General features: G+C 49.3%; 1 protein-coding gene across 11 annotated transcripts in view; it reads right to left on the bottom strand.

Annotated features, from left to right (window-relative positions):
* Ank1 (ankyrin 1) overlaps positions 1-26,266 on the bottom strand; it is a 163,785-nt gene that overhangs the window by 88,713 nt on the left and 48,806 nt on the right. The window contains exon 1 of one of the 11 annotated variants that reach the window (XM_060381479.1): positions 17,439-17,468. The exons of the other annotated variants lie outside the window; for them this stretch is intronic. Coding sequence (XP_060237462.1) covers positions 17,439-17,453 — 15 coding nt within the window. The 5' untranslated portion in view covers positions 17,454-17,468. Of the gene's footprint in view, positions 1-17,438; positions 17,469-26,266 lie in introns of those variants that run through there. 11 annotated transcript variants of the gene reach the window in all.

The following is a 26,266-nucleotide window of genomic DNA, read 5'->3' as shown; positions in this document are numbered from 1 at the left end:
CCTGCTTGTCTTCTGCTGGCAGAGCTGGCTGCATGTGAAGCCGATGCTTCGGAGCAAACTGCTGACGGGGAAATGAACTGCGTTTGGAGACACAAGTGAGCTGTGTTGCCAGGGTGGCCCCATTTACTGAACTTCTGGTGTTTCTAAACATGAAAGACAGTTTCTCTACAGCCTGTTACTGTGGGAAAACACACACACACACACACACACACACACACCGGGAAACCACGGCACCACACTCACACCCACCATGCTAACCTGGGAACTTTTTCTGTGTTTTGTTGGTCAGGCGTTTTTTTTGAGATGCGGTCTTTCTGTGTAGCCCTGGCTGTTCTGGAACTTGCTATGTAGACCATGCTGTTCCAAAACGCAGAGATCTACCTGCCTCTGCCTCCAGAGTGCTGGGATTAAAGGTGTGTGCCACCAGCGCCTGGCTATGGGGAAACCACTGTAAGGTGCAAAGTGGACTTGACTCTTTGCTTCCAATCCTGTGGTTCTGGAAGAATACACAAGGATGCTCTCAGAGAGCTCTCGTGGCAACACTCACCTGGGGCTAGTGCGTGGGTGTGTCTGCCCTTCCTTAGAAATGCACATCTGCCCTCTGACCAGTGACCCACTTAGGCCTCTCCTGTATCAGAATCTTTAAGATGGTGAGTGGCCTGCTGCTAGCCACAGGGACTGCTGCCTGCCGCTGCCAGGAGGGGCCTGTGCCCTGAAGTTGGCCATTAGCGAAGAAGCCCCCGAGGACCATAATCTGTATGCCTTCCACAGCACTGGTCCACGGTAACTCCCTTTAGTGACAATGACATGCAGATAAAAGAGCAGGAAGGGAAAGGCTTTGGAGATAGCAGCTGAAGTATGAGCCAGGCACAGCACTTTAGAAGTCATGCCATGTTTACTCCTCTGCCTCCCCCAGGGGTCTACTGTTAGTACCCTCCCCCACACCCCCACGCTACAAAAGCATCGACAGAGACGCCTTCAGTAACTTGCCCCATATCACCCAACAGTGGCAAGGGGTCTGGGCTTGGCTCTCTTAGAAGGGCTGGAGGTATTATTAGATGAGGCAAGAGAAGTGAATTTCAGGATTTTACAGGAGGAACTGCTAGAGTATCATCACTGCTGGTCTCTTTATTCACACAAGACCACAGGCACTGGTCAAAGAGTCGTTCAAGGTCGACTCTATGCCGCTGTCCACCGAAAGTAGGCCCCCAGGACTGGGTGACAGGTCACTGACCAGAGCTTGTTGAAGAGCAGTGGGAAGACGAAGAGTCTTGCAATAGGGAACTTGACCTAACCCTGCCTGCTCTCCCTAAGCTCCCTGGAGTAAACACCAGCCAGCGGCAGCTCTGTTTTCTGTTGTCTTCCCTACACCTCCCAAACCCGGAGAAAGAAGGTCTCCAAGGCAAGTGCTGAGCCTTTCCCGCTGGCCCCGAGTCCTCACATAGGAGGCATTAGTTACTTGTCTCACTGCTGGTACAAAATACCTGGCAAAAGCAATTGAAGGAAGGAAGGAAGGAAGGAAGGAAGGAAGGAAGGAAGGAAGGAAGGAAGGAAGGAAGGAAGGAAGGGCTTGTTCTACTTTCTAGCCGGAGGGGATGTGTCTCACCATGGCAGGGGAGGCATCGTGATGGGCAGAGAAGGGGGCAGCCAGCCACCTACAGCCAGGAAGCAGAGCGGTGAATGCTCAACTCCCTTTCTCTTCATTTACTGCAGAGCCTCAGCCCATGAACAGGTTCTACCATCAGTGGGTGGGGCTCCCCACTTTAATTACCCTAATCTAGATCATCCGCATGGGTATGCCCAGCCCAGAGGCTAATCTAATCTGGATAATCCCTTGAAAACATCCCTAAACATTACCCTCTAGGTGATTTAAAATCCCATCAGGTTGACAGTCTAGACCAACCATCACATATGGTGACTAAAGAGACGGAGGAACCCACAAGGTAGCCCACTTTCCTTTCAGTCCAAGGGTCAAGGACCTATCTACTGGCTATATGCTGACTTCTGAGATTTCCTCTCTCTACCAAAGCATTGTAAAGCACAATTCAGGTTAAACTACTAACCTGGACCGTCCGGCTCAGAGCACCCCATCTCTGCCCTATTTTCTCTTCACTGCCAAGGCACTGAGAGCAAGCGCCACACAGAATATTTCTTATGAATCTCATCATTCTTGGTAATTGCATGGAGGCCATTGCCTTTCTGTTTAACTTTCCTGTGTATCCTGGATGCTCCTCTTCTAACTATCCTTTAGTGCAGCATTTATGCCTCCCTTTTTATGATTATTTAAACAAAAAGGCCAGGACTCTGGCTACACTGAATATCACTCCACACTGCTCCCCTAAAGAAGGCTCCTTCCACAGTGAGGACCCATCCAAGGTCCATCTGGACACTCCTAACCTACATAACAATAAAGCAATCCTGGGTGTTCATCCCCTACTTCAAACACTGCCTTTAGCCAGAGTCAGGAATGGACAACTTCTTTTAGAGCTGTTGGCCAGGGAGGTCTCATAGATCCCAAAACCTTACAGGCAACCGCCAATGTTCTTGCTTAGCCCCCCTACCTCCGACACCACATACCTGAGTCAGAACTCAGAGAAAGCAAGCTTGTGCTGGCCAGGAAGCTTCCTTCTTACTGGCTAACTTTTCTAGTGCTGGAAGGTGCTCTATGCATGATATTAGAAGGGAAAGGTGGAGCTAAGAAACTTTGGCCAGACAGGTCGCTGGCTCTTGGGAAAAGCCCCTCTCCCCCACTTACACCGCTTACACCCAGTGGAAAGTAGATGGTGATTAAGGCAGAGAGCCATGATTAGGCAAGAAGCAGAGAATTAGAGACTTGACCATGCTCAGCTCTAAGCGGGGCATCTTCCCAAGGCTCAGGGAAAGATTCCCATTGCAAAGATAGGGAATGACTATAAGGAAGCAGTGTTTTCTCCAAGTAACAGGGCAGGTGCGTGTGTGGGCCCGAGGCAGTTGTGGCAGCATTCGAAAGACCGGTACCTATCCAAGCTAGACAAAATAAAGAAATGGCAGCTTTAGGATTGGAAGTCAGCAAGTAGAGCCAAGTCTAGGGGTGTGTGCACGCTGCTCCAGTATTCTAAAGATGTGGACATCGGGGCTGTGGATGACTAAGAAAGAACCTCAAACATGGAGGAGCGAAGATGGGATGCCAGGGCACCTGGCTGAGATCAAGCTGGAAGGCATCTCAGGAGAATCTGTTCTGTTGGCAGCTTGGTGTGCTCTGTCTTGTGGCCTTTGTACAGGCTACTTCCGGGGTGTTTCCGACAGGCAGTGCAAACAGCCTTCAGGTTCCCTCTGGGGACCGGCCAGAGCACAACCAACCGGAAAGCAGACCAAGTTCACCTTTCAGCCTCCAGTCATTTCCTCGTTGACTCCAGCTGAATTCAGAAATAGGACAGCTTGTCCCAAAGGCCTGTGGGAGTCTGCTGTGTTAGCCTGAGTGACTCAGGGTTACAGCATCCACTCTCTTTCCTCCCCCTCATAGATGAGGCATCTATCTCCCTTGCTGGAGGCAGGGTAGGGCTTAGTGGATCGCTGGTGGGTGCCACCGTGGGTGATGAGGAAATGGTTTTCCTGAGTCTGAGGCTCCTCAAAGGAGCTCTCTCCCTCCTCCGGGAGTTGCTAGCTCATGTTCTTGGAGAGATGTGTGTGGTGTGTTGGTGTAGAAAGCTTATAGTATAGCCCGAGCAATTTCAGATAATGGATCAAAAGTTGGCTGGAGAGTGTGAGGCTCCGTTGCTAGGAGCTGGGGTGGAGAGTGGTAAAATGGAGGGAGAGATGGAGTAGGAGGGGCTGCTATGGAATGAAGGCTAGGGGTGGGAGCAGGGATGGAGTGGGGCAGGAAGAGGCAGGTGGACACCGGTGGTTGGGTCTGGGAAGGCTAGTAAGAACAGAAAACTGCTGGACTCACTGCTCTTTCTGCAGTGTGTTCGGAGTTTACTAAAGGAATTGCTTAAAGGGAGCATGGGCAGATGTTTGCTGTGCAAACTCTCATTGTCTTTGCCTCCCTTTGGAAGGCTGCAGTGAGAAGAGGCTCTATTGGAGAAGAAAGCAAGCTTCTCAGAGGCTAGGAACCCTCCTCCACACACACCTCCCAGGTCCCTTAATCTCCCTTCTCCTCAAGTTTTCCCAGAATCCTGGCAAATTCCAGGAGTCTTGACTAGCAGCCTCTTTGTGTCCTGTGTCATGATCCCAAGTGGTACCTCTTGGGTAATACGTGATGGCCCAGCAGAACTGTGCAAACAGGCAACTTGGCGCCACATCCCAGGGTGTCTGGTGTCATGGAAGAGACCTATGCAGTCCCTCAAGGCTCAGGATACCCAAGCTCACCTGCCACTATTTTCCCAACACATGCCCAAGTTGTACAAGTCACTGGGCCATACACTCTTCAATTTTTACCTCTGAAAAATGACATCTCTTTTCCTAGTGGGATCATCATGCAGAAAGGACTTAGCCCTGTGTCCAGCAATTCTGTTCCCTGAACATCTGTGGGCCCCACCCCAGCCCTAGCTAGTTTGGAATTCTGGGAGGGATGGACCAGAACCACCTCAGGTGATCTTGGGAAATCAATGTCTACATATTCAGCTGGAAAATCTATTACATTGAGTTCATCCTTTTTTTTTTAACTTCATCTTATACTCTAATGACCTACACAAATCTGGATCCCACACTAAAGAATTCTGCCCTTCTCAGCTTATAAAATTTTGTGTTTCACTGACTTGATTGTTAGAGCCCAGCTCACCAGAATAACCTTCAGGCCTATGCCTATAACTAAGTGGTACAGGCATTTCCAAACTACCAACACTGGAAAGGCATCTTTGCTTGTCTCAAGTCCATTTCACCTGACTAAAAGACCCTCCCCTTCCCCCATAGCCACAGAGAGCCGTTAAACCAACTGTGTGTAAACTCCTGAAGCCCTGCTGGCCAGGGAGGAGAAATGAGATGTTTGACTAAGCCAGCTCTTCACAGAGGAGACCCGGTAACTGCTCAGGGAAGGCGAGCGAGCGTGTTAGTCTGGGTCCTCCTGCCAGGGCTCCAGAGTTGTCTAGCCAAGAAACAAGCAGCAGGAGGGACACGGTGAAGGTCAGTGGGGCCCCTCCCTCACCCCCATGTATTTGACCATATAGAGCAGAAACCTTCGGAGGAATCTCTTTCTTGGAAAGTGCTCTCTCTCCGGAGTTGGGATGCGCTTCCCTGTGACTCCCATCAGCCCTTCTCTGGCTGTGCACTGTGCGTTCCACAGTGAAGTCTGTTCCTACTGAGGCGGCACCGGGACAACAGAAACTTCAAACACGTGAGTCCTTGCTTCTCCCCAGTCCCTTCACAACCTCTCCTTGCCTGGGTCTAGACCCTCCTCTTGCCAACTACCTGCCTGCATTCCTGCTGCAGAGAGTATAGCTTTCTGTGATGGAATCCAAACACCATTCTGAGGCTGTATCCACCCCCCCAAAAAAAAAATGCTCCCAGGAACACCTAACCCAAGAGGCACACTGGGAGAGAAGCTGTGGAACCAGCTGGGTGTTCTCACACTCAACTGCAATCTCTAAACACTCACACCAGTGCTTCCTGATAGTGGCCCCCTGCAGGCAACTCCTCTGTCTCCCTTTTCAGCCCAATTCCATCCACCCACCCCCAGCCTATATGGTCCCCAGAGCAAAGAGAATATAAACAAAAATCTTCCACAGTCACTACTTCATTTTGAAACTCCCTGGCTAAAGCAAAGCATCCTTTAGGAAGATAATTGATTAACCCCACGGTAAATCCCATAAGGCTTTGTACATATGATCTTGATTTCTTCCTTCTGTGAGACCCATGGCACAATCCCATACTACCCCTACAGCATTTTTACATGATAGACATCTGTCGATCTCCCCGGCAAGTGAGTAGGGAAGGCAGGAGAAAATAATAAATTGTTTTCAGGTACTTTTTAGCATCTATTGAATAGATTCTGATCTATTCTGATTTATTCAATAGAAGCAGTGTGTGTGTGTGTGTGTGTGTGTGTGTGTGTGTGTAACACTCATGTTCATTTGGGAACTAACCACACTTACAGGGGCCTGCGGAGACATTTCTGCAGCTGAGGGAGCACGCTGTGGCGCAGTTGCTTTGAAAGTTTATATGTTGGTGGAGGAGTCTGGGATCTGGTTTTTGGAAGTAGAGGCAACTTCTCTACTCAGTGGACCCAATAAGGATTTTTGGAAGGAGTGGGAAAGTAGGTGACATGACAGTCCCGAAGCCCGCCACTTGCATCCTCCATAGCGCCCCAACTTCCATGCTTAAAGCCAGCACTCGGTGCTTCAACTCCCTGAAGTCCCACTGAGAGGCCACCATGTGAAGGACTGTCCTTGCCAACCCCTGCTTACCCTCTAGGGTCCCTGCTTCTCCTGGCCGTATGCCCATGGAAACTGAGTAGGATGGGGGGGGGGAATCCAAGCCCCAGGGACCCGATTACAGTAGCCACGAAGCCTTGAATAAATGAGCCAATAGCTCTGTGCCTCCAAGTTGTTAGCTGTCAAATGCAATGATTTGTGGGTCACACCTGCGTGGCTATGGACCACAGGCTGGCCATGGGCCTGGGGGGCATTTTCCGCTTCTCTCTTTGCCTTCCCAAACTCAGTATCCATTCTGACTGATGAGCCCTAGCCTCTCCTTCACTTCTCCTCTCGACTCCTCACCGCTCATCTCACCTCTCCGCCTTTGGGCTTCCACCTACTGTCCTCCACACTAGTCTAGTCCATTATTTGCCCAAAGCCAGGATCCCTGTTGCACTTTTTTCTTTCCCTTCAGAAATTGTTGCGTTTTATTTATTTATTTGTTGGTTGGTTTATTTATTATATGCTATGTGTGGGTGGTGGGTGGGTGTGTCGCACTGCACCTGTGGAAGTCAGAGCACTACTTGTGTGGACCAACATTTTCCTCCTACCATGCTGGTTCTGGGGATCAAAGTCTTGTCATCGGGCTTGATGGAAAGCACCTTTATCTGGTCAGCCATCTTGCAGGTCCCCCATTTCCTCCCCCCATTTTTGGACACATGTCATTACATATCCTAGGCTGGCTGTAAACTCTGGGCCATCTCCTACCCCCGCCTCTAGGGGGCTGGGTTTACATCATCACTATAGATGCCATAAGATCTAGCTTTCTGTTTGCTGGGGACCCGCTATTGCTCACTGTTGCTCTGATATCATTCAAACACCCCAAAGAGCCAAGTTAAGCCCTTGTGGATCCCATGGTTGCCTTAAATGTGTCTTCCTTCTGGGCCTTGTGCTGTCTGTTCTCACACCCTTCCTCTTGTAGTCACCCTTCCCTTCACTCTCCACGGTCAACACCAAATCTGTCCTTACAGACATTCTGGGGCAACTCTCTTCTCAGGCTTCCTGTGAACCCCATCTTTCAATGCTCCCCCTCTTCTGAAATTCCAAAGATGACCCCATCTGAATCCTGGACCACTGCATTTGGGTGACCGCCTTAGCTCTCCTTGAAGCCCTCCATATTTTAGGAGCCTCCAGTGCAGGCCACCTCAAAGCTGCACCTCCATGAGCCTTCTCTATCCCAGGATGCTCAGCAATTGCTTATCAGTTAAAAAAAAAAAAAGAGTGAGGAGAGGAGGCAAGGAATCAGGGATGTTACAGAAACCTGGGTGACAGTAGGGAAGTCCCAGCTAATCCCCGTGTGTTGCCCCAGAGCCCTGAAAGGACTGCCTGGACAGGAAGCTTACTAAATGGGCTGTTCTGAAGACAGACCCCACCTACGTCAGTTGTCAGGAATGGCTGTGAGCCCAGTGCTGCTAAACAAACAAACAAACAAGCAAACAAGCAAACACAATTAGCTTCAATAAGCAAAGCTACAGTTTAATTCTGGCCCAGGCATTGCTTGCTCTGGGTATACTGAAAAGCTGGTCACCGAGTCCCCACACCACAAACGGCTGAGGTAGAGAGCAGTGCTCAGGTCAGTTAGCTTAACCCTCGAGCCCCTATTAAATGTCACTTCCTGTCCCGTGCATCCAGTGCGATCTGCTAACACAACTCAGTGCTCGACACCGGGAACTTGACTGGCACACGCCTAGCACTCTGCTTCCTTCAGAGAGAAAACAGTTGAGCATGAAGTAAGTTTTCAAAAATTGAAATAAAAAAATCCAGACGGAGAGTGAGAATCCAACCTCTGTTCCTGTCCATCACCCCACCAGAAGCTGCTGGAGAGAGACGGGGGGCTCTGCCAGAAGGCTGTCTGTGTGGGAGGGCACAGACAGGGAATTAAGGTGGAATGATGCAAGCTTTCCTTAACGAATTGTCCAATGGGGAGGGGGAAACAAATAAACCATAACTTGACACATTCTCAAATTCTCCACACACATGCATGCAGAGTGGTCATGTCATTTTAAAAACTGTTTAATTTATTTAGGGCAACAGATCCCAAACGGAGAGAAAACCAGCTGCTGGAAAAGGTTGTAGCTAGAAGGGACCAGAGGAGGGAAAGCATTTATCCTGGCGCAAGAAACAGGTTGTAGACAGCAGGTGACATCCTGAGGGAATGTTCGCTGCTTATGGGCAGGAACCGGTGCCCCAGCACCATAGGAGTGGCCAAGCCGTCCCTGGGTGCAGCTCAGAGGTGTGGGAAAGCCTTCCTCGGGTCCCAGTGTAACTGTTGACAGTGCATGCAGAGAATGTCACCACTGCTCCTCCCCGTGTTTACAGCCTGAAGACTGCTCCCCTGTAGAGACTGTTCCTGGGGAGATTAGCCAGCCCTGCCTCCTTGATCAGCTGCATACAACAGCCCTGCCTCCCTGTTCGGCTGTATATAATGAAGCCACTGTGCTTCCTGGTGCCACGGCTTCTCCCTCTGAGAGCCCAGCCCACCCGACTCCACCTTTTCTACATCTCCACGGTTCTCTTTTCTTCATTCTTGTCTCAACCTCTTGTCAGGGTTCCAGGACCCAAGCCACGTGGAGCCATGGCACAGGTGACCTAGAGGCTGGCACCGGTTTATTGGTGATTCTGCCCAAAGCTTAAGGGAGCTGGATTGGCGACTACATGACAGCTGATAACCCTGAACGGCAATTTGCTCACACTGGACAACTAAAACACCAGCAGCCATTGTCTCTTCAACTCTGTGCCTCTCCGGGTCCATATCAGAAGACAGACTGCCATATACTGACTCTGACATACAAAAACCACGGCTCCTACCTGACCACGTAATAAGGGAGGGTAAGGAACAAGGAACGGGGAATAGGTGCTACCACATTGCTGTCCGAGAAGGGAACTAGCATTAGTATATGGAATTTGACAGTTCCTAGCATCAGACTGTCATGGTAGACGGGCATCTCACAAGCCCCGGCCAGAGCATGGCTTAGGTAGGTGAGGCTGAGCTTGGGAGGCAGAAAGAAGGGGAACCACGAGGACCCTGAAGAGGTTACACAGCACACCCACAAAGATGTCCTGCCTTCCTCGGGGCACTTCTGACACAGTGCTCTTGCACATGAGTATGACCGTAACCTCAGAACTGTTGTCAGTGCACCATCCCCGGGAGTCTCTGTCTGAAGGGCCAGCACTGACACCCGGCAACAGGGCTCCTTCCTATCCCTGTTTGGTTGAGTCAGCGATGTGTACCAAATACAATGCTCTCGGCCTTCCCAGTCTGGACGGCAGATGATTCAAGATCCCTTCCCTCCTGTTTCCCTGGCTGCCATTTACCAGGACATCGCTCCTAACTAACCTGCCATTCAGGTGTTGGGAATGGGACAGAATTCATTTATCAGAGACCGCAGCTGAGCAGGGATACCAACAAACACAAAGCCTGGGAAATCTGATTCTTCGCTGTTGACATACTGATGTGAACACCCAATCCAAGCCAGTCACACTGTCAGTAAGCCAGACCCAGGCTTACAACCCTCCTACTACGCCTCAAAATCAAGCATGTGGGACCAGAGCACAGACCCAAGGCTCTTGTGCAAGCAGCAGACACCATTCACCTTAGCTCATCACACGCCCTGTCTGCGGCGAGACTGTTTTCTTCTGTCACACATACATGTGGCCAGCAGATGAGTTAGACATTTAGCAACCCCACAGTGAGACGACTCAGTTGTATTGTCACCCGTTTGGAGACTTCAGCAGTTCTCACCTGGACACCAGCACTATTGTCCTAGCTAGTGCTTACTCTCACGGCCCTTCATCCCCTGCCAAACCGAGCTTCCTGAAGCACAAAACAGAGCCTGATGCTGCCCTACTCAGAATCCTTGCTGGCTTGCTGAGCGCCTGCAGAGACGTTCAGGAATATGCATTGTAGCCTCTGACTATCTCTTCATCCTCCTCTCTTGCCACTCACCTGTGCCCCACACCGCAAACTCAGCCTCCTGAGCTGCCTCTATGAGCCCCACACAGTCCATGCCTCTTGCGTCCTGCGAGACCCTATGGATTCTCCGAGCCTATGCCAAGCTCCCACCTCCCCAGAAGGTTTACTGGTGAGCACCCTACCCCAACAGAATCAAATCTTCTCATCTCAACTCCTGCTATGCTACATCTAATCCACTAATGCAACGTTCACCAGTTGTTGGGGATCAGGGACTATGTTAGTTGCTGTTGCTTCTAACTCAGTAAAATCTTATCGGCTTGAATTAAGGGCATATTGAAAGTAGGAAGGACTTTCCATTTTTCCAAAGTTCTTAGAATGGTGCAAGTTATTGATGCAAAGGACTTATGATCCCAAATATAAAACAGTCTATCCAACGTTTCCTGGAATACATAGCACTGTTCTAGCATATACTTTCTTTTCTAGCTATCCAAGGGCAATCAATGTAGCCTGCCACTAACAGGTGAGGACCAAGGGGCTTGGAAGTGGGCATTTCTAGTCTAAGGGTAATATTTGGAAAGTAGCAGATCAAATATCCAAACCTAGGAGTTCTGGATGCGGAGATCACCAGTGGGACCATCTGCTGACTAGGGGTTCTGCATCTCACAGCCAGCATATTGAGGCTGCCAAGAGACACACGTACAAACCAACAGCCTTCAGCATGCCCAGGGTGTAAGCGAAGAAGACACACCCCTGAATACTGTTCTGGAAACTGAGAAGACTGGCTTAGTTGTACCCTGCCAAGGGGCAAGGCCAGCGGCTAGCCATGCAGCCCTCGTGGTTCCTATGGAAAGCGAGAGTAGCAGCCTCCACGTCCCATTAAGGCACAGGAGGGGGACAGGTACGGAAGTACACGCCTGTGATTCCAGATCTTCAGAGATTGAGACAGGAGGATTGCCCTGAGTTTGAGGTCAACCTAAGCTACATAATGAGACCTTGCCCAAAGAAGATGCAAGATTAAGGAAGGTAGAGTGATTGCTGTAAGTACAACTAGAGCCAAGCATGGAGGCTTACCTCCTGCTACATCTGCACTTGGGAAGCTAAGGCAAGAAGACTAAGGCCAGCCTGGATAAGGCAGTGAGCTCCAGGCCAACCTGATCTAGAGCAAAAATCTGTCAGAGGCATACAACAAACAAACACATAACCACACTCTAAGCTCCCAAATCAACCAAACAAACAAAAAACATAAAATGAAAAAACAAAACAAAACAAAACAAAAACTCTAAACAACAACAAAAAAAGGAAGTGAAAAGTAAAAGCAAAACTAACTGCATCATTTCCATACCCAGCATTTGAAAGGCCAGAGTTGGGGCAGCAAGCCCAGTACATTCCTGGGCTGATCCACGGCCACCGAGATCTGTGCATGAGAAGGTATTCAGAAGTCATGCAAGTTCTCACTGACCTTAGGTTTCCTTCAACACCCCCATCAGCTCACACGCTCTGCGATGTGATGGACCCAAGACTGCTGGGACTGAAGATTTTTAAGATGAAAGAGTACCCAGAAAAGACTCTAGAGCTCAGGACCACTGTCCTAAGGTGGGAAGGAAGATGTCTGCCCTCTTCCCCACCCAGCTCCCCGTCTACCATGTGCTCTGCATGCTTCCACTTTGCTTTTACCTCAGCTCCTAAGAATCCCACCGAAAATTGGTTCCTTGCAGAGTACAACTCAACATTCTTTTAGAAAATCTGACATGTATGTAATTAATAGAAGACTTTTAGAGACAGCTTAAGGAAAAGCCTCCCGTGCCTGGTCCCTTGGATTCCATTGCAATTGTGGCAAAGGTGTCTCAGGACTTGGAATTTCTCTGGCACCTTCAAATCACACTAGGGGGGGCAGTGCTAGATGCTACACAGACATCCCATGAAAGAGTCCTGCCGCTTTGAAGAAAAAAGTGCCCGCGCCCACTTAGAAACAGCCCAGACCAGCAGGCAGAGCAACTATCTGTCAACCGTCAATCGCCGAGCTCTGCAGAACTCAAGACCAGGGCTTCTAGAGGGACTAGCTTCTTGAAGAATATGGAAGACAGATGCCCCCTCTTCCAAAACATTGCTTCGTATCCTTCTTTGGGAGAGGACAAGGCCGTTTCCTGGCCAAGGTCATCCTCGGAGAAGGGCTTGAGACACTTCCATAGCCACAAAAAGACAAGAAGCTTCTCTAGAAAGAGAGTGAGCCTTAGGGAGAGAAGAATGGAGGTGGAGGCCATTTACTTGTTCAGTTTCTCCCTCGTTTCTACTGGTACCAGCTGCCTCCATTCCTGGACCCTTCCCACTGCATGTTAATGTACTTAGTAGGTTGGCCGGGTCCATTAGCAGCAGGATCATTTCCTCCCTGTGTGGATACAGGAAATTCAGCACCTGTGGCAAGCTAGGAGGGATGGTGGTGGCCAGGGGTACATGGGGGGGGGGCTGGGATCAAAGCAATTCTCCCTCTAATAAGCTCTTCAATCCATTGTCCCTGCCTGTCCAAGAATGACAACCCAAGCTTGCCAGACGCAGTACAAGTAGGCTACAGGCCAGGCCAGAGGTGCCTGGATTCAAAGCTGCCTCAGACACGAGGCCTTTAAGCTGTGACCACCTAGTTTCACTTAGACCTGCCTGGAGCTTCATTGTCCAAATTGGACAATGATGGACTCAGCCAGATGGACTCTGCCAGTCAGTGCTCACAACTTGACTTAGTAAGTAAGGACTGAGAGCTCACACTCACTCATTCACTGCTTTTAAATTAACTCACTTGAAAAAATATTTTCAACCTGATGTTGAGGACCTCCTTGGAGGCCGGGGGAAGTGAGAGGAAATGACTCAAAGATGAGTCAGTCTAGAAGGCTGCCCTCCCCCAGCTCTGCTTGAAGGAGCAATGACACAGACGTAAATAAGCCTGGAAGTGTGGGAAAGAGAAGAGCTGTCTCCTGTAAGGTGAAATTGAAGAGCACACTGGGGAGAGAACCATGGAGGGGCAGAATTAGTTGCAACTATAGACTTACCCATCCAACTGGTAAAATGCAATCAGCCAGTAGGTGCTTTGCCAATGCCTTAAGGTTTGTTCAGTCATTGGCATCACCAAGATATATGAGTGCTTATATGTGCCAGGCACTAAGGGTAAAGGATAAAGGCAGGGATAACAGCTCCACAGATCCCACCACATGGGGTATGTGAACCCCCAGTGAAAATGGCCAGTGCCAGATTCCTGTGAAGATGCTGGGGTGGGACTGAGGAGGGAGGCTGGATGGCAGGACCAGGGGTCCAGTTTGAGAGAAGCCAGGCTCTCTCCTCAGAAGGTGAAGCCACTGAGGACTGGAAATGACAGGATGAGGCCTACCTCTCCACAACCGCCATGTCTCTACGTAAAGAGTAGGGACAGGGGAGGGGACAGGAGGGAAGGTTAAAGTACAGTGTATTAAGCAGGCAGAGGGTCCTCTTCATCCCCAGAACAAAAGGAAGAAAAAGAGCAAGAAGCAAAGAAAGATGGGTGGGAAGGTTGCACTGGGAAGAGGGCCATTTGGAGGAATACCACTGCCTCTTCTAAAAACAAAGCAAGACAGACATCCTCGGGGCCCACAGCCAGACAGTATGCAGAGAGTGAGAGCCCTAAGTGAGAGGTCGCCATCAACCCCTCACCGCCCCGCAGGGACTCAGGACGCTATGGAAGAAGAGCAGAAAGAGTGTAGGCCAGAGGGAAGGAGAACACCAAGAAATGGTCCTCTAAATGGACATGATTGACGCTCACATGAACTCACAGAGCCTGAGTCAGCAAGCACAGGGCCTGCACAGGGCTGCGCCAGGTCCTCTGCTTATACTGGCTTCCAGTTTAGTGCTATGGGATTCCTGAGTGTGTGACCAAGTGGGTCTCTGATTCTTATGCCTTTTCTTGGGCTCTTTTCTTTATGTTTGTTTTGTTCAATTCCAATGTGTTATTTTATATTATATCATACCATATCATGTCATACCATATCATATCATATTGAAAGGGTTAGACTAACTTTGTAACCTATATGTCTTCTAAAGCCTATAGTTTTGAGTTTTAGGTCCAGGTTAAGCTAAAGCCTCTTAGTACCTTTTCAGAGAGTGAAGGAATGTGACCCTATCTGTGAGGACAGATATAAAAAAAAGGGGCAAGCAAGCAATGACCTTCACTCAGCAAAAGAAGGACAAGACCCTTGTCCTTGAGATAGCGTTTCTTAGCAACGAACCTAGACTTCTTCTGAGTAGCTTTTGACCTCCAGCCAAAAGTCTGTAGCCCCTAATCTTCAAGGATGAGCTAACCACCCCCACCTTAAATTGCAGCTGCATCCACACTTGGCAGGACTGGCCAAGCTTGAGCACCTAAGACTAACCAATTATCTTACTTTATAACTTCCTCATCCAATCCTAAATTGCCAAAACTGCAACTTCAAATTTCCCGCAATTTTTCTTTTAAAAACCTAAAGGCCTTTGTTTCCTGGTGCCACTCTTTGCTGACCGGCAGGGGTGACCCCGTTGTACAATGGTTAATAAACCTCTTGCTTTTGCAGCAAGTCTTGGTCTGGGGGAGTTTCTGGGAAGGGCGCGATTGAACTCCTGAGCTGTGAGACCCCAGGTCTTACAATATCATATCATATCATATCATATCATATCATATCATACATCATATTATAGTATAGTCTCCTAGAAGCCCATTTGTTTTCTAATGAGAGACAGAAAGGGAGTGGAGCCAGAAGGGAGAGAAGGTGGAGAGAAAGTGGAAGGAGTAGAAGGAGGGGAAACTATAATCAGGAAATATTATGTGAGACAAAAATCTATTGTCAATAAAGGAGAACAAATTTATAGGAAAATAAACAAATAAGATTAAAACAAGCGAGGCCTCGGCTCCCTCCGAGCAGCTTGGCTTCCCAGCACTGACGCCCTGAGCGGTCTGGATGGCTGGCACGCAGAGCCCCAGTCTACTTTCCCTCTCAGCAGCTGGGATTACAAATGACCATACTGCAAACCCGCTGTGTTTCCACGGGAGCTTCTGCCTCCCTTCCCATTGTGCCAAGGGCAATGTTTCGCATAGTGAGCACCCACAGCCTTCCTTGTTTCGTCTTTTCACGGGAGGGAGAGATGCCACACGTCACTCTGTCGGCTACTGGCACTGCCTGTTCCACAGGAAAAGGCCAAGAGCTGACGGATTAAGGTCTGATTCCTGGAGTTTGGTTTCAAAGGCACCAGGAAATAAAGGCACCAGGTAGGAGTAAACGCTATTAGTTTCAGGACCCAGACTGTTGAGGGCCTCTAGTCTCACTGGGGTAAAAGACAGACTCTCATAATGATACAGATACGCAAAGCTTGTATCTTCTGCACCTGTGCCCCAGTCCCTCCTTCCACCTCTCCTCTGACCTCACCCTCCTTAGCTCTTCATTCTGTTGCTGCTGCTCCCTCCACCCCCATCGTAGCCACGCCGACCTTAGCACCTTTGTAGGTGCTGTTGACTCCAGCTCTCTCTCCGGAAGTAGAGAGGGCTCTCTCCCTGAGCTGCATCATTAAGTCTTTTCTCGGTGACTCATTGCTGGGTCTCCTGAGTGCCCATGAGCCCGCAGAACTCCCCACACCTTATTCCCCTTGTCTGCTCCCCCTTCGCAAATTCTCACCATTTCTCCTCTTTTTGCCGTCCTGTGGATGGAACCCAGGTCTCCTCCATGCTAGGCAAGCACACTAACCCTAGCTCCAAGCCCACCACACTCTTTTAATAGGTGTGAAATTTTCTCCTTCACACGCATTAAGCCTCCACTGCTCAGCTGGGGCTCCAAGTCTTGGCGGGAGGGGGGGTGTTCCCTCTCTCCTCTCTGCTTTGTTCCTACTACCCAGGACTTCACCTGACCCTTCGTAAACGTCATGATGGCTGTTGACCAGCCCCTCCCCCCGAAGAGGAAGGCTTTCCGTGTCCTTTAGAGAACACTCTGTTAGGTTTATCTCATTTTTGTGATAATCATAAAAACCCTGCCTTTCTAAGAGTGTTTCATTTAGGTTAACCTTAAAACAAATAAACAAAACAACCAACCAACCAAAAAAGCAGCTAGTTTTGTAGAGAAGCTGACAGGTCATTTCTGGAGTGAGAGGTGCCAGTTTGTATTACCTATCCCCCAGAGCTACACTGGTCTCTGCTCCCTCTCTCTCCTCCTCTCTTCCCCTCTCCTTCTCTCTCCTCCTCCCTTTCCCTCTCCCTCTCCCTTCTTCTTTCTCTCTTCCTTTTCTTCACCTTCTCCCTCTCCATCTTCTCTTTCTTCCTCCTCCCTTTCCCTCCCCCTCTCCCTTCTCCTTTTCTCTCTTCCTCTTCTTCACCTTCTCCCTCTCCATCTTCTCCTTCTTCTTCCTCCCTTTCCCTCTTCCTCTCCCTTCTCCTTTTCTCTCTTCCTCTTCTTCATCTTCTCCCTCTTCATCTTCCCCTTCCTCCTCCCTTTCCCTCTCCCTTCTTTTCTCTCTCCCTCCTCTTCACCTTCTCCCTCTCCATCTTCTCCTTCCTCCCTTTCCCTCTCCTTCTTCCTTCCTTCCCTCTCCCCCCTCTCTTTGTCCCTCTCCCAGCAGACCTCTTTCCCTTGGGTGAGCAGCAGACATTCATAAACTACCATTTGAAGAACCCAGAAGGTATGTCCATGAGGTTCCTGGCTTTGAGGAAAACAAGCAAGCCCCTTTTCAAAATGAGGGCGAGAGCCCTCTGGCAGAGTGACCTCTCTCTGGGTACTTTTAATTCTCTACTCCTTGCCACTGGCAAGTGGCTCCAGGGTCATGAAAGCCACTAGAATCTCTGAGGGTTTGCTCTGTGATGCATCCTCAAACCATGACACCTAACCCCTGAAGCAGAACATAAATCAGAGATTCCAGACGGAACTCAATTCTGCAGCAAATGAGACATAAGGAGTGAAACGTAAAGAGTGAAATAATTGAGCCAGGGCAGAGGACACCTGCCTGTCTCCTGCCACCTTCAGCAGCAAGTCCTTTGGGGAGGGCGAGGTTTCCTCTGCATGCCAGGGGCTGGTGCCCTCGCCCACCAAGGGTGGTGACAGCCTTGGGGCTCACCTGCTCAGACACCCGCCCCTCATCGCCCTCCACAGCTCCCAAGTACTTACTTTACAGAAGCCCATCTTGTAGATGGAACCAGGACCCAGCCAGCCAGGCGGGCGGGCTGTCAGAGCAGCAGGAACCCGCCGCCTCTGCTCTACCACCAGAAGAGGCCTTATCAGGGACTAAAGAGCAGGGCGGCACCCGCGTGTGGCCCTCAGATTGTAGCAGGGCCGCAGGCCTTGGCGCGGAACTTGTGCCTCTACTGCATGCCTCCTAAGAAGTTGGGGTGTGGGGTACCCTCTCATGGCTGGGTCTACAAAGGACACCTGGACTCTGAGGGTTTTTTTTTGTTGTTGTTGTTTGTTTTTCTAGTTTTTACTTTCACTGGTGTCTTTATATTGCTTTATTGTCTTTAATGGCTGATGGATAGGGAACCGGGACACAATCTTAATAAACAAGGCCCCAACTCATCCTGTTTCTGGAAACCATGGGTGAATCACCAGAAGACAACGGCTTTGAAAAGGAAAGGGGTTGTATAGGAATCAGACCCAGCCATCTCGCTCCGCTTCAGGACACTCTCAAGCAATCCTGGCAGCAGAAGGACTTTTTTTCTTTTCTTTTCAGTATCTGTTCAATCCAACAATGGGGTGATGTGGCAGCCCAGAGGGGCTAACCAGTGAGAACACTGCACCCTCGAATAGCGCTTGGCAGCTGGCAGAGGGAATGGCTGACCTGGAGGAACTGAGCTTGGGTTTGGGTTCATAGACCACCTTGCCATTTGTGTACCCTAAGGGGTTCCTGGGGTCCATTCCCAGAGGTACACCGATTTGTGTTGCCTGTCCCTCTCTTCCTGACAAGGGTCTCTCCATCCTTCCTCATGGCTTGACGGAAGCTGGGCCAGATCCCCTGGCTGGGCAGCCATCTGGCTCCACAGCTTTGCTGCAGAACCAAACAGGCCCTGCTGGGAGGGTTCAGCTGCCACGGAAAATGCCCCGGACAGCTACAAAATGACCTTCTACTTTTCTTAATAGTTGGAGAACCCCCCCCCCACTGGAGTCCCCGGCCTCCTCTGCAATCCAACACTAACAGGTAGGGGAGGGCTAACTCGATTGCAGCCACTAGTAGGACTAAAAATGACCAGGATGCTCCCAGTGGCCCACACCCTTAGGCTGGCGTCTTTTGAGACACTGGACTCAAAACAGTGACATTCTTCCTCCTTCCTTCCCATCTAAAACACAGAAAAGGAGCAGCATTTCAGACATAGTAACTGGTCTGGCATAGCCACAGACATGGGGCTAGGTTAGCTCATGACAGGCAGGGGAATGGCTCTGGAAAAACAGAGAGCTTGTTGGTGGTAAGGCTTCAAAAAAGTATTTCTGGGACTAAGCCATGGTTGTCAGCAGTAAAGAAGGATATGCTCAAGTAACTGTGTCACCGTCCATGGAAGGGCAGTGTTTCCCTTTTGGAGGTTTTCAGACTCTAAGAAGAAGCATTGCATATAAGTAGATATTTAACAGCTCTGTCTGGATCCTCCTGTGGTGCTTTGGGAGGACAGTCCCTCACAGGTCTCTGAAGCCTAGGACTCAGGTTGACCACCATCTCTGGGAGCTGGGTCACCTCGGAGTTAACTCCAGATCTGCCCTTCCCCCAAAAAGGGGCTTATATCCTTTGGGAGAAAGGCCAGCTACCCTCAGGGGCAAACCAAGTGCGCAGGCTAGAGAGAGCTGGGCTGGGGCACACGGTCTATTCAGGAGCAGCCCCAGCAGAGCACTCCGGGCCTCAGGTGACACCAGACGTGGCTCCTGGTGACAACCCTGTACTGTGAGCAGGAGTGCTGTCCATTGCTCCTCTGTTATGGGACGGTCCCCATACGACTCTGCCGTATGACATCCCTCTCCTGTTGATTTCTGTGGTGGAACCTCGGGATCCATCGCAATGCTTGGAGCTGGGGGCCAGGTTGCCGCTTCTCTCCTGAACCCTGAGACGGCAGCATTATCGGCTCCCCACACATCATGTGCTTAGTGCATTATGACATCCCCGCAGTGTGGGTCAGTCCCTGTAGCTCCTGTCGCCTGTCCCACTGCTCCCTCCGCACACAGGCATTCCTCTGTATCGTCACAGTGGTTCCAGGATCTGTGGACACCAAACTCTGAGGTGCTTGAGCCCCTCCCACAGCAGGGACTCAATCTCAATATGTAATACAACGTAAAGACCACGATGGCAGCTGCTATGCTGTTTCTCAGTTTGTATGATTTTACTGCCTTTTCTTCTAACCAATTGCCTGTCTTCACCTGGTAGTTGTTTGAACTGATGGATGTGGAATCCAAGGAGTATGGAAGGTCAAGGGTATGTTCTTCGTTTGTCCATGTTTTACAAGGCCTTTGAGACTTTGACAAGATTCTCTGGGCATGTCCTAACACAAAATAATATATTATTAATATATAATTATTACTACAGTATTTCAACGTCTGTTACATAATATACTTATTATATAATGTGATATATTAATAATTATGTTAATGCACATTAATAATTCTATAACATGATTTATATAAATAATGTATGTAATTTTTGCTCATCAGTACACATTTACCTTTCAAGAGCCAACTGAAGATGCTTGTTATGCCTGCCTTCAGGCGACTGAAAACCAAAATGTCAAATATCATAGCTGGGGGTGGACCAGCATTCTATGGCTGAAGACCACACCCCCAGCACACACACACACTTTGGGCTGGTTGCAGGCCATTATATAAACTGCTGTGGTATGGCTGTCCCAGTGGTTCTAAATCAGCCATTATCTTGCAACCCAAATATTCTCTTTGTTCATCATGTCCAAAGTCCAGAGAGATGTCTCCATGGTAAAACCAGGTTTTACATTTCCGGCATCGATGTAGAAAATAAGCAGAAGTTCTAGAGCTACCTCCCCCTCCGGAGCAGCCTCAGGGTCAGGGGTCATGGTCTCTGCGGCATTCTCCTTCTGTGAACCTGGTCACACTTGTTTATTACAGCAGTGTGTGGCACTTAGGGGATGTGTTATTTTATGATGGCCACTTGTGCGCGTGTATGTCTTCTTTATTAAAAGCGAAGTCTTTGGGGGCAGAGAGTGTAAGATATTCGTCAGTAGCCTGCGGCTTTAAACATAATAGATGCCCAGGAGTTACTGCCAAGTGGGCCGTGGATGCATACATGCGAAAAGGGATGAGTGATTTCTTCCAATAAACAACTGTTGAGAATTATAAAGGAAATGAGTTTTGTGGACCTCACTAATTTCTGGTGAACCCATGGTAGCTGCCAGAACACATTGTTTTTCCCCCTAATTGGAAAGAAACCATCTGTTTAATAATAATTCTTTTTTTTTTTTTTTTTTTGAGGAATTTGGCCTTGTGAAATCTGTTTTCTTGAAAAGCAGGACATCTACCTTTCCCTCACTGTGTTGTAACCACGATTCCCAAGACTATCATTGTGACTGCGTGCACAAGACTACCCAGTGGCAGAAGTGGTACCACTCTCTGACATAGGACCTGGGTTCTCTTGAAAGTTGGGTACTGAGCTGGGCTTGGTGGTGCCTCCCAGCACTCTGGGAGGCAGAGCAGGTGGATCTCTGTGAGTTGGAGGCCAGCCTGGTCTACAAAGGGAGTCCAGGGCAGCCAAGGCTACACAGAGAAACTCTGTCCTGAACAACAAAACAAAACAACAAAACAAAAATTGTGTACTGGTAGCTTATCGGCAACAACGCACATTTTCATGGCATTTAAACTCCATCCCCACCTAACTCAGGGCAGACAAGCACCCTGCCGCACAGCCAGCTCTAGTACCTAAACTGTTGAAATTTCATATTCCTCTCAAAAGAAATATCTTTGAGCATGCATCAACAGATGCACACTTGCTTATTTACAAGCCACACACAAGTATTATTGTGCCAATACATTATGTGCGTCGTAAAACACATGGCAAAATGGAAAAAAGTTTAAAGATGAGATGTTTTCAACCTAGAAATAGAAACTCTAGACCCTTCTTGAACCTTCCTTGCACATCTCAGAGATGCTTGGATCCCATGTTGGAATGCACAGGACTGGGGCTTACAGTGAGGGTGGCGAGCCAATGCCCTGGAGGCCAGGAGGGCTCATGGGATGCAGACCCACTGCCCTCCATCTTTCATCTTCCTCACTAGTGGGTGCTGTGGTCCTAAGTTTGATCCAAAGTTATAGCTGATGCCCACACTTTGTTAGGGATGTCAACAGAGAGCAATTTGGGTGTGACCCCAAGTGTCTCACAGACTGATTGGGGGGAAGGGGAAATCCCACACTTTGCCTTATCCATGGCAACCACCCCAACTCTGTGAAGCAGGAAAACTAAGGCCATGTCACACTCCTCTAAGAAACAAGTGAGGCAGCATGGAAGTGTGGCAGCAGGGGCACTGGGACACTTCCACAGCGTCACGTGTCTCACACACAGCACTCGAACCTTGTGGTTTGGGGACAGTATGGGAAATACAGTCTACAAAGCTGCTCAGAGCTCAGTAAGGATCTCCATCTTGATGCATGGGAGCACGGCCCTTCCACCCAATGGCTAAAGAAATAGTTGCTTAGAAGGGACAATCTAGGGGAGAGAAGTGGCTGTTAGAGATAAGGAAGGGAGCAGGACGGAACAAGCAACAGAAGTAAGATAGCGCCCAAACTTAGGCAAGAAACACTCACATTCACTCAGCTCTCTTCTCCTCTGTCTCTTCTTGTCTGAAGCAGTCTAGACAGATATTACTTTTCATGTAATGTGTAGATATTTAAATAGCTTACACAAATTAACGCATGTGTGAAAAGGTGAAGGCAAGTTTAGCTCAAGAACAGGACACCAGGAACACTGGCAAATTGCCTCCTGCCTCCTTCTCCTCCTCACCCTCAGCCTGTGCTCTCCGAGCTCACACCACACATTTTTATAGATTCCTAGGACTTACAGCTGCATCCCTGAGCGGGGCATAGTATCAATTCAGTGTTTTCACACTTGAAACAGTGCGTGGCTGCCATTACTGCTACCTTGGTCCATGACTAGCTCACACAGTGGGGTCCTGTAAAGTGCCTGGGAAGATGTCAGCACAAACCACATGGAGAATTATTTCTCTCTGGGTTCTGGATGCTCGCTTCTCCTCACACCTGTGGGGACTATTCCACAGGCAACCTTCTGCTGTGTTACCAGGCGGCGCAACAATAGACACGGTGACCAGGGGTGGGGCAGGGCATGACTGTTTTCCACATGAAGATGTGTTATACAGCCAGAGAAGGCAAGCTGGGTGAAGGAGCCCAGCCGGAGCCCAGCCAGAGCCCACGAGAGCCGTTCCGATTTGGCCTCCTCACCATGCTTCTGCCCAGTAGACTAGGTCAATGAAAGTGCTTTTATGAGCACAACTAACTGATGTTCCGTTATCCTTCTTAAAGCCAATGGTCAGTGGCATTATCCTCGCAGCCACTGTACCCCCCCTCAAACTAGCCTTTGGGATGCACTTTCAGTCAGGTTCATACCACAATGTGCTGTGACTGCCCCCATTCTGTGTCCTTCAACACACAATGCATTAGAAGACCCCCCAGTGATCCAGTGCCCTTAGGTGCTTGTGTGGCAGCTGCCACTGAAAACTTCAGATGGAAGGTCATCGGCTTAGTCCGCATATCAACCTCCATTTGCAACAACTGGAGGGGTTTTGTGTGTGTGTGTGTGTGTGTGTGTGTGTGTCTGTGTCTGTGTGTGTGTGTATGCACGTATGTTTTTTTTTTGTTGTTGTTGTTGTTGGTTGCTAGATGTTAGGGTTTTTTTTTTTTTCAGGAATACACAAATTGATTGTATAACTAAATGTCATTCACTGTGATATTTCTACATGTGCACACACCACTCATCAACTGTACCCATCTCTGCTCTGTCCTGCTGCCCAGGAGGAAGGATTTCACCTAGTGACAGCTCTGTGGAAAGGGAGTCCCCATATCTGCCACATTTAGAGCCTTTATCTTTCCCTCTCTGCCTGTGTAAATCACCCTGCTTTTCTAGAAGAATATTCTTGCCCCCCTTTTCTCTCCGTCTCCCAGATCTGAAGTATTCCCAGAATAAGCCCAGAGCTCGGGTTCACCAGGTCTCCCGGCTCCCCACTCAACGCACCTGCCTTCCTGAGCACACAGCGCCCCCAGCCACAGCCCTACTGATGTCCTCAGGCACGAACCCTGTGGTCCATTGCACCTGGGTGCCACAGCCCTCTCTCAGTGTGGAACATGGTTTAGCCGCTGCTTATAAGGATTAATCATTTCATTGTACACCGTGAGAAAACACTAATAGCAAAAAAGAGAGAGAGATAAAAACTTGCCTGCAATGTGGGTATAAACATTCACATTTTGACACATTCTCTTGGCCATTTTTCTTTATATATGAATAATAAATACTTTTTTGGAAATGGGGATTATGCCACAAGTAAGATTTTTTTAAACATATTTGTTTACTTTATGTGTATGGGTGTTTTGCTTCCATGTACATCCGTGCTTGTTGCCTGTGGAGGTCAGAAGAGGGCCCCAGATACTCTGGAAAAGGAGTTACATATGGTTGTGAGCCACTGTGTGGTTGCTGGGAATAGAATTCAGGTCCTTGGAGGAGCAGCCCGTGCTCTTACCCACTGAACCATCTCTCCAGCCCCCACTCATAAGAATTTGGATCTGTGTTTGTTCAAGCCTTGTTGTGCTAACATGTTATTTCTCCTCTGTATAACTCCTCTGTATCCACATATACTATTGTTCTCAAATAGCCTTTCCCCCCTCTGCCCTCCCACCACCCTCTTTTTCTAATCTCCCTAACAGAACTTATATTAATCATCCTAGTCTACATTAATTTTGTTCCTGTCAACATACTCTGTCTTTCTTGCACAGATGCCTGATTTGCTGTCTTGTCTTTCTAACAATTTTGACCATTGCTTTTGAGTTCCTGCTCATGGTGTCATCCCTTGAGCTCAGCAACTATGTCTTACACACAACACGTGCTCAATAAACACGTGAAGACTTTCAGATTGATTCCTAGGGTTTGGACTCTTCTCCCTTCTATGTTTTGTTCTCTTTATGCAAAGGCAAGAACAGCTCAGACTCATCAAAAGATGGGAATCAATACCGAGAAAGGCTTGAGGCTCCCAGGCTGTACTTTCCTAACTCGATTCTACCTTCCCTTGGCGGTGTAAATGAGCATCGTGAGATGCACAGGTACAGTGCTGAAGCATGCTGGGCCTTCCTGGGATTTACTGATGGTAGGTCATCCTAGGATATGAATGATTCAAGCACCAAAGAAGGAAGAATGAGATTCAAACTCCCTTTGTATTCTATTTCAAGGCCTTAAGACAAATATGACAGCCCTTAAAAGAAAATTTAGGCCAGACAGGATTATAAGTTAACACACTTATTTTTCTGTCACTAAAGTGGTTAAGAAGCATTTTCCAGACATTTTACAATGGCTATTTTTTTTTCCGTTCCCAAATGCAAGTACGCACACTTATGCTCATACACTGTCGCTCTCCCTCATAAGGAGGAAGTTGCGTCCCCTACACACATGGCTTCCTGCCACTTGTGAGCCTTTCTGAGTTACCTGCCACCTTCATCTCATAGTCAAAGTGTGCCAGAGTGGAGAAGAAACAAGGCCCTGGGCTTATCTCACCCCTCACTACCTCTTCTTGGCCCCGCCCCACCCCTGACAGCCCTTTCCCGCCAGACCTTGCACTTACCCAGCTGTGTGATTCTAATAGATCGCTTTCCCTCTCTGGGCTGCTTTCCCTCATTTGTACTTGCACTGTGGCCTCCCACCAGCTGAGAAAAGCCTGTCAGCATCATTACCAGCTCCGCATGGACAAGGGGTGGAGAGAACTGCAGATCCCTTCCATGGAGCCGGCCTCTGCAGTCTTGCCTGTTCCCTCTGCCTCGAGAGAGGCATCCAACCGCCCCCCCTCCCCCCGAAAGCCTTTTCTTCCTTAGAACTACAGTCACCACCAGAGGGAGCACGTCAGCTCCTCGAGTCTCTGAGTGGCTTTCCTGATAGCGAGCTGCAATGCTCTAAATGAGGAGTGCTGAAATGCTCTGAGCAGCAACTGTCAGTTGGAGGATTCTAGTTGCCAGGGCTGGGGGCAAGCCCTGGGGTCCCATTCCCCACAGTGTCTTATCTGCTGCATCTTAGGCAAGAAGGACCAGAAAGACTCTCCATAAAAGATCCAAAAGGATGCTGGGGTGGCATCTTGAGATAGTGCAGGAGTAGAGAGGCGGAGGGAAGAACCCAGCAGGCTGGAACTTATGAGCCAGAGCAGGCTTCCTGCAGAGGTCACTGAAGTGCTAGGGGCTGCCCGCTGCCCCTAGCCCCTTCCATCCCCGAAGCCCGGAGCATCCCCCCCCCCCCCCGGGTGCCTTCTGGAATGTTTCCTGAGGTGCCTTGCTCACTTCACAGCCCTCGGCTGTCTGAGGATGAGGCCCTTCCCAGCTTCCTGCTATTTACACACCAGGGCTCTCTGAGGACACATGCTTGGTTTTGAGAAGCTTCCTCCACAAGGCTTCAAACAAAAACCTCAATTTTGGCATTTCCTAGAAAAAAAAAAAAACTATTTAAGGTTTCTTCTTGTGGCTCACTCTACTGGAATAAACCCAAAAGCTGGGGTCTTGGCAGCACTCCTCACCCCGCCTGTGCTCCTGGGAGCTAAAGGTGCCACTTGGTCCTTATGGCAACCATGAGAAGGGCTGTTACTGTCACAGATGTGGAAACTGAGGCCCCCTGGGGGTGGGGGCCGGGGTTAGGGCAGCTGCCAACAGACCCAGGCAGCACAAGCTGGGGTGGAGCTGTGTCTGTCCCCAGGAGCTGTGCCTCCAGAGTCCCGTTCCCAGCAGAAGGCTTGCTTTCTGCT

The sequence above is a fragment of the Meriones unguiculatus genome, chromosome 4 (genome assembly GCF_030254825.1).
Source record: "Meriones unguiculatus strain TT.TT164.6M chromosome 4, Bangor_MerUng_6.1, whole genome shotgun sequence".
NCBI classification, from domain to species: domain Eukaryota; kingdom Metazoa; phylum Chordata; class Mammalia; order Rodentia; family Muridae; genus Meriones; species Meriones unguiculatus.
Note: the sequence above shows the minus strand (reverse complement) of the source record. Positions and strands in the feature narration are given on the sequence as shown.